General features: G+C 37.2%; 2 protein-coding genes across 2 annotated transcripts; both read left to right on the top strand.

Annotated features, from left to right (window-relative positions):
* Positions 1-829: 829 nt before the first annotated feature.
* LOC133296662 (abscisic acid receptor PYL4-like) lies at positions 830-2,080 on the top strand. The gene has a single exon (XM_061495703.1). The coding sequence runs from the start codon at positions 1,205-1,207 to the stop codon at positions 1,832-1,834; it is 630 nt and encodes a 209-aa protein (XP_061351687.1). The 5' UTR covers positions 830-1,204; the 3' UTR covers positions 1,835-2,080.
* A 1,708-nt stretch (positions 2,081-3,788) lies between these two features.
* Positions 3,789-6,317, top strand: LOC133296723 (protein argonaute PNH1-like). Its single transcript, XM_061495775.1, has one exon. It carries the CDS (start codon positions 3,789-3,791, stop codon positions 6,315-6,317), a length of 2,529 nt encoding a protein of 842 aa, XP_061351759.1.
* Positions 6,318-7,991: the final 1,674 nt, after the last annotated feature.

The raw sequence follows: 7,991 nt of genomic DNA, 5'->3' as shown, positions 1-7,991 counted from the left end.
TTTTTTTTTTTTTTTTTTTTTTTTGCCCTTTCAGGTACATAGTTTCTTTTACTTCAAATGTAGACAATGGAAAAGTATCCATTGAATTTAAAATTATTTGCATTAAAAAATATGTATACCATTTGAACAATATCGCAGACAAGTTGTTGATATGCAGGAGTTTCTAGACTGTTCTTTCCAATAATAGTCTGTTTTCAAAAGATGAGTTTTATTAGAGTTATGTTGTAAGAAAATGATTGTGTAATGTCATAGAGATTTGTTTTGTATGTTTTAATTTTTTTTTTTTTGCTTCAAAAAGTGCGAACTCCACAAAATATTGTGTGTAGAAAACTTTTTTGTGTCATGTGACATGATAGATGCAAACTCCTCCAAAGACATGTAGGAACGAGAAAAACTTGAATACATTAGCATTATTTAAGAAAGGAAAAATTTTCAGATTTTAAAAAAATATAAAAAAATACGGATTAAAAGATGAAGAATTTTTTTTTAATAAAAGTTATATTGAATTTTTTTACCCAATACATGGCATGACTTTTAGTTTAAAAAATAAAAGGAAAATTAATAAGAAAAGAAAAAAGATATGACAATGTCCGAGCGAGTCAAATCAAACAAGGAGGATGGTGGTAAAATAAACAAATATTATTTAAATAATAATATTAGTTTAAAGTGAACTTGGTAGATCAAGAAATAATATTTTTTTTTTTCAAGTTAACAAAAAAAAAAAGGAGTGGCAAAGTTGCAGTTTGAGATAAAGAAAAGGAAAAATTGATAAAACCAAGTCTAAAGACAGGTGCAAGTTGAGGATCCACTTGCAAGGTTCTTGGCTGCAACAATTCAATAGCAATTAATCAATTATCTTAACCTTCTCTCTCTCTCACCCTCACACACTAAAACAAAAAAGGAACAACGACCACAACATAGAGAGAGAGAGAGAGAAAGAAAACCGTATTTCTCTCTACGAAACACAAAAAATATTCCAACTTGGACTACAAAAGTATCAACCCAAAATGTCGAAAAGCAAAACTAGAATCTGTTGCTCTCTCACACTCTCGAATCCTCCACATATATATGGTTGCTTATTCAACAACAACAGTATATACACAAACCACTTTAACTTTCACAAAAACTAACATCTTTGGTTTGTGGATATATAGCCCATACAGGAGAGAAACAGAAAACACATTCATATTAATACGCACTAAAAATGCCTTCCCCTGTTCAGCTCCACCGTACTAACACCGCCGCCGCCGCAAACGGCGTGAACTGCCCCAAGCACGCCCAAACGCCGCCGCCAGCGAGCCGTCTCGCGATCCCCCTCGCCAAAGTAAGCGTCCCGGACACGGTGGCTCGCCACCACGCGCACATGGTGGGGCCCAACCAGTGCTGCTCCGTCGTGATCCAGCCCATAGACGCCCCCGTGTCCACCGTGTGGCCAGTTCTCCGGCGCTTCGACAACCCGCAGGGATACAAGCACTTCGTGAAGAGCTGCCACGTGGTGGCCGGCGACGGCATTCGCGTCGGCGCCCTCCGCGAGGTCCGCTTGGTCTCCGGTCTCCCCGCCGCGTCGAGCACCGAGAGGCTGGAGATCCTGGACGACGAGCGCCACGTCATCAGCTTCAGAATTGTCGGCGGGGACCACCGTCTGAGAAACTACCGGTCTGTGACGACCCTGCACGGCGACGGGAATGGCGGGACAGTTGTCATCGAGTCATACGTCGTTGACGTACCGACGGGTAACACAAAGGAGGAAACGTGCATGTTCGTGGACACCATCGTACGGTGCAATTTGCAGTCGCTGGCTCAGATCGCCGAGAACATGGCCACTCAACACTGAACAGTGAACAAAACCATCTTAATTTCTCTTCTTACCTTCATTTATTATTCCCTCTCGGTTTATTTTATTTTTCTATTTCTTTCTTTTAATCTAATGGGTTATGTCTTCCGGGTTTTTCGTTTCGAATACGGGTTCGGATCTAGTATCCTATATGGACATAGATACGTGCGCCCGTCTTGGAAATTGGTGGGTGGGTAAGCCAGTAGGTTTTTTCGGAGGACTAAAGGTCAGACGGCAATGGTTGAATCAATGTGATATATGTATAATATGATATGATATGGTGATGTATATGTTCGTATATTTAATATATGTAGTTCTATCTTTTCTTCTTTTATTTTTCAGTTCTAACATTCATTCTGATCGAGGACTGCTGCTGGTGCTTCTTTTGCATCAAAAAAATGGTCGTTGGTTGTATCCTCTACCATTTTGTTTCGTAGCAGAAATAATAGTTATATACGAATTTATAGAATGTTTGTGCAATTCCTTTTTTAATTTTTTTGCTGATTTGTTTGCTTTTGCGGTTTTTGTTCCCGTTGTAAGTATATATACTATCTATAAAACACCGATACTTTAAAAATACTGACGTGTCGTGTCTGACACTTTTCGACACTCACTGACACTTCAACATTTTCCGACACTCTAATATTCATTGCAAAGACTCAAAAAAAAAAATTAAATGTTACGTTGTGTTGCATTTTGAGTTTCAACTATTAGATTCGTTAGATTACGATTACGACTTTGTTGAGTTTAATATAAACATTTGGAATATATTATGTTTCTTTGCAAAATTGATGGATATCATATGTTTAGTGTAACAGAAATGGAATATATCGGTAATGAAACGGTAATGGAATATAATGGTAATGAGTATATCTCAATAACTAGTACTTATAGTTGTGCTCCTATAATAGTGTCCTTATTTTAATTCCTTAATTGTAATAGTGTTTTCTATTGTAACAACCTTCATGGTTATAAGTAGGTGTGTGGCGGTTAAGAAATGATATCAGAAAATTGTTGGAATTTCTCTTCTCTCTCGTGACTCTTTCTCTCTCAATTCCCTCTTCTCCTCTTCTTATCCTTTCTGCATTTCTTTTCTCCTGTAACAACCGTTACAATGGTGCTTTCATCGATCTACTCTTCCTCCATAGCTACAAGTAACACCCATCCTCGTCCACACCAAATCATTGATCCCCAATTTCACCCTTCCATCTCACTTACCATTACATCATGCTGCGATGATAGCACTGTAGCACTTCATGCAATCGACCAATCCCTTACAAAATCACGTGATGACTTAGCAAGGGCTAAGATGCAATATGATTTCGCAAGGGTTCGAGCTGAGATGCAATTTGATTTCGCAATGATTAGGGCTGATATTGATAAGATACACGCGAATCTGGAAGATATAGCTGCTACTAGGATTCAAAGGCTATTTCGTGGATATCTTGTGAGGCGTCAGCGATTCAGGAACCCCGAAACCCCTACGACTACAAACCAGTGGATGGCGTCCCTCCCACAATCGACGAGCGTGCCCACAAGCTTTGCACTAGCTCCGATTGGTGGAGCATCCTCAGCCTCCATGTCGTTTGGTGGATTATTTGTTGCTAAGGGAACACCCTCGTTCATTGCAAATCCTTCCTTCCAGTTCTCAGATGTCCCGAACCACCCTCATCCATTCCAGGTTCCTGTATTTGAACCCCCTGTGTACGGTATTATTGCTCCACGCTCTGCGATCTTTGGTGTTGTGGTTCCCTACACACTGAGTGTTAAGCCACCCTTGCCTAAGCCACCAGATTCAACTTGTGCAACGGTTTGTGACCCTAATTTGGCTACGCAGAGATTATCTTGTTATGCACACAAGATGTTTGCTGAAATGGCTGACCATGATGATACCTATAACTTCAAGCTGCTACACTCAAATTGAAAAAATACAGAGCTGCTGTTCAAAGAGATGATGCCTCTGCCTCAGCTTTTGTTGCATATGAAAGAAGCATACAAGGAAGCCAAGGAGGAGTTCTGCTCACAAATTCGAAGATTTACTGATATTGACAAGCAAACCAACGTTGGCATTAACAGTTATGTATCAATTGGGAGGTTTCTCTATTCTCCGGATGTAAGAAAATCACCACAACTAGGTGGTGCCCTTGAATCATGGCGTGGTTTCTCCCAGAGTATAAGACCTACTCATATGGGATTGTCACTTAACATTGATATGTCATCAATGGCATTCATTGAACCACTACCTGTAATTGAATTTGTTGCTCAAATTTTGGGAAAAGATGTACACTCAAAACCATCGTCAGATGCAGATCATGTCAAGATTAAAAAGGCACTAAGAGGTGTAAAAGTGGATGTTACACACAGAGGAACATTTCGCAGAAAGTACAGTATATCAGGACTGACTTCACAGCCAACAAGGGAGCTTATTTTCCCTCTTGATGACCAAATGGACATGAAATCAATAGTTGATTATTTTCTAGAAATGTATGGATATACACTCCAATTTTCTCATCTACCTTGCCTTCAAGTAGGCAGCCAAAGGAAGGTGAACTATTTGCCTATGGAGGCATACAAGATAGTTGGAGGCCAGAAATTTACAAAAGGACTAAACGAAAAGGAGATAACTTCTCTGCTAAAGGTTTCATGCCAGAGACCCTGTGAACAAGAGACAGACATTTTGCAGACAATTCAACAAAATGACTATGCAAATAATCCCTATGCAAAGGAGTTTGGTATTAGCATAGACAACAAGCTTGCATCAGTTGAGGCTCGGGTTCTTCCTGCTCCATGGTTGAAGTATCATGACACTGGACGAGAGAAAGAATACTTACCACAAGTTGGTCAGTGGAATATGATGAATAAGAAAGTTATAAATGGAGGTAACATAAGATATTGGGCATGTATTAATTTCTCACAAAGTGTACAGGAAAGTACAGCCCGTGGATTTTGCCAACAGTTAGTTAAGATGTGTCAAATCTCTGGCATGGAATTCAATCAGGACCCTGTGATTCCTGTATATTCAGTGAGACCAGATCGAGTAAATAAGGCTTTGAGGTCTGTACATTCTGTTGCTATGGAAAAACTTCATGGGAAAGAGTTAGAGTTGCTGATTGCCATTCTTCCAGACATTAATGGCTCTCTGCATGGTGCTGTCAAAAGAATCTGCGAAACAAATCTGGGGTTGATTTCTCAGTGCTGCCTTACAAAGCATGTATTCAAGATTAATAGACAGTACCTAACAAATGTGGCACTACAAATCAATGTCAAGAAGGAAGGAAGAAACACAGTACTTTTGGATGCTATAAGTTGGAGGATTCCACTGGTTATTGATATACCAACAATAATATTTGGAGCTGATGTAACTCATCCAGAACCTGGAAAGGATTCTTGCCCATCTATTGTTGCTGTTGTAGCATCCCAGGACTGGCGGGAAGTAACAAAGTATGCAGGGTTGGTCTGTGCTCAGCCTCATAGCGAAGAACTCATTGAAGATCTTTTCAAATGTTGGAAAGATCCACAGCGTGGTGTAGTTTATGGTGGTATGATCAGGGAGCTTTTACTCTCATTTAAGAGGGCACCTGGTCAAAGACCATTGCGAATAATCTTTTACAAGGATGGGGTAAGTGACAGTCAGTTCTACCAGGTTTTGCTGTATGCGCTTGATGCCATCCGCAAGGCTTGTGCATCCTTGGAACCTAGTTACCAACCTCCAGTAACATTTGTCGTGGTTCAAAAACGGCATCACACTAGACTCTTCTCAAATAATCCCAATGACAGAAACAACACTAATAAGAGTGGTAATATCTTACCTAGTACTATGGTGGATTCTAAGATATGTAATATTGTTGGAGATGAGGTATCTGTCATTGCACCTAACACTCCATCCCTTTATGAAGCTCATTTCGGGATTCCAATGGCAGGAGCTGTACTGAACACTATTAATATTCGGTTAAATGCATCAACAGTAGCTTTCCTTCTTCGTTATTGTTCAGCAGCAGTTGTAATCGTGGATCAAGAGTTCTTTTCCTTGGCAGAAGAAGCTTTGCAAATCTGGTCTGAGAAAAGCAAAAGCTTTAAGCCTCCAATTTTAATTGTCATTGGTGATGAGAACTGCAAACCTAATGAACTCAGATATGCTTTGGCCAAAGGAGCCATCGAATATGAGAAATTTCTTGAAAGTGATGAGTGGCAGAGCATTGCTTTGGGTTACACATCTGGTACCACTGCTAGTCCTAAGGGCGTGGTATTACACCACCGAGGGGCATATCTAATGTCTCTAAGTGGAGCTCTTATTTGGGGAATGCAGGAAGGTGCTGTGTATCTGTGGACATTACCCATGTTTCTTTGCAATGGCTGGTGCTATACTTGGACACTTGCCGCTTTTTGTGGGACAAACATTTGTCTTCGTCAAGTAACAACAAAGGCAACTGCATTTGGGATGTCATGTATTTTTATCTTTGACCCTGGTATTGTTATAACTTAACCTCGAGGACGAGGTTGGTCTGAAGGAGGATGGAATGTAACGGTAATGGAATATATCGGTAATGGAACGGTAATGGAATATAATGGTAATGAGTATATCTCAATAACTAGTACTTATAGTTGTGCTCCTATAATAGTGTCCTTATTTTAATTCCTTAATTGTAATAGTGTTTTCTATTGTAACAACCTTCATGGTTATAAGTAGGTGTGTGGCGGTTAAGAAATGATATCAGAAAATTGTTGGAATTTCTCTTCTCTCTCGTGACTCTTTCTCTCTCAATTCCCTCTTCTCCTCTTCTTATCCTTTCTGCATTTCTTTTCTCCTCTAACAACCGTTACATTTAGCTTTATTTTTTTGTTAAATTATTGAATACTAAATATAATATATACTATATAAATTAAAAATATTATATAATATCAAAACGTGTCCTAACATGTCGGAATTTAACATTTTTTAGAATTAACTTGTCGGAGTGTCGTGTCGAATCCCGTGTCGGTGTCGGTGCAACGTAGTATATTATGATATTTGATTATTGTTCATAATATATGAATACCTATTATATTAACTTTTTTTACCTATTATATTAAATTAATTTACAATTTGTCCTGATTTTCCCCCTTTCATTATGATTTATCTTGCTTTTTGTCAATTTCAACTACAACTTCTCATATATATATATATATGTATGAAAAACCTTAGTCTACACTCAACAAATTTATTTAAATATTGAAATAAAAATTACGTAAATGACTCTCAAATCGGAAGAAAATTTTGAGTTTCGATAATTTTATTTTATACAATTTAAAGGGAAAAAACATAAACATTTAAGTATTAATAGCCCACAGATACTGGATTTTAAGTTACATTCAAGAAAATTTGTTCAGTTTATAAGTTTTGTACATAAACAAAAAAAAAATGTTCATGACCCCACTTTAATAGTTTATAACTTTTTATTGTGGAAATTCTTTATATACATATGTATTTAGTGTATATTACATAAGATTTAGATGTATTCTGACTCTAAGTCAGAGGGAAATAGATCTTCTTATGTGAAAAAAAAAAAACATGATATGGTCATGTGAAAAGATCACAATCATACTAAATCAACGATTATGATTTCGTAACTATCTATTTTAATATTTTTTTTTTCTCCTTCTTTATTACCATTAATTCACCTTTATATAATTATAATTCCCCATATGACATGATCATGTGAATTTTGACATATGAAAGAATCCAGATTCAAATTAGAGTTTATATGCAAAATGAATGTAATAAGATATATGTAAATCTACAGTTATAGTTGTCTCCGAGATCAGTGTGTGGGTGTGTAAAACAGCAGATCTAGCGTGGGTTATTTTTATTACTTTGAATAAAGTTATTAAAAATATTTTTAAAATTTTCTTATATTTAACGCAAATGACATAATCTCAATCAAAAAAGAAGGAAAGAAAATATCAAATTTTCAATCACATTCTATTTATGTGCTAATAGATCAAAATTTATGGAATGTATCAACCCTAAGATTTGGCATATCAGGTTATTGGAAAATGAGTATATGGTGTATGCGTAAATTTGAAATTTATTATTATTACTTTGAATGAAGTTATTAAAAATATTTTTACAAATTTATTAATTCTAACGTAAATTTCTTAATTGTATTTGAGAGGTTAT

This window comes from Gastrolobium bilobum, unplaced genomic scaffold, assembly GCF_033153095.1.
Source record: "Gastrolobium bilobum isolate Gb01-03AN ecotype WA unplaced genomic scaffold, APGP_CSIRO_Gbil_v1 utg6129, whole genome shotgun sequence".
NCBI classification, from domain to species: Eukaryota; Viridiplantae; Streptophyta; class Magnoliopsida; order Fabales; family Fabaceae; genus Gastrolobium; species Gastrolobium bilobum.
The sequence above is the reverse complement of the archived record's forward strand: the minus strand, read 5'-3'. Positions and strand labels throughout refer to the sequence as shown.

Excerpts from the sequence above, each read along its gene's own strand:
- LOC133296662 (XM_061495703.1), top strand. The coding sequence starts at position 1,205 with ATGCCTTCCCCTGTTCAGCTCCACCGTACTAACACCGCCGCCGCCGCA.
- LOC133296723 (XM_061495775.1), top strand. The coding sequence starts at position 3,789 with ATGCCTCTGCCTCAGCTTTTGTTGCATATGAAAGAAGCATACAAGGAA.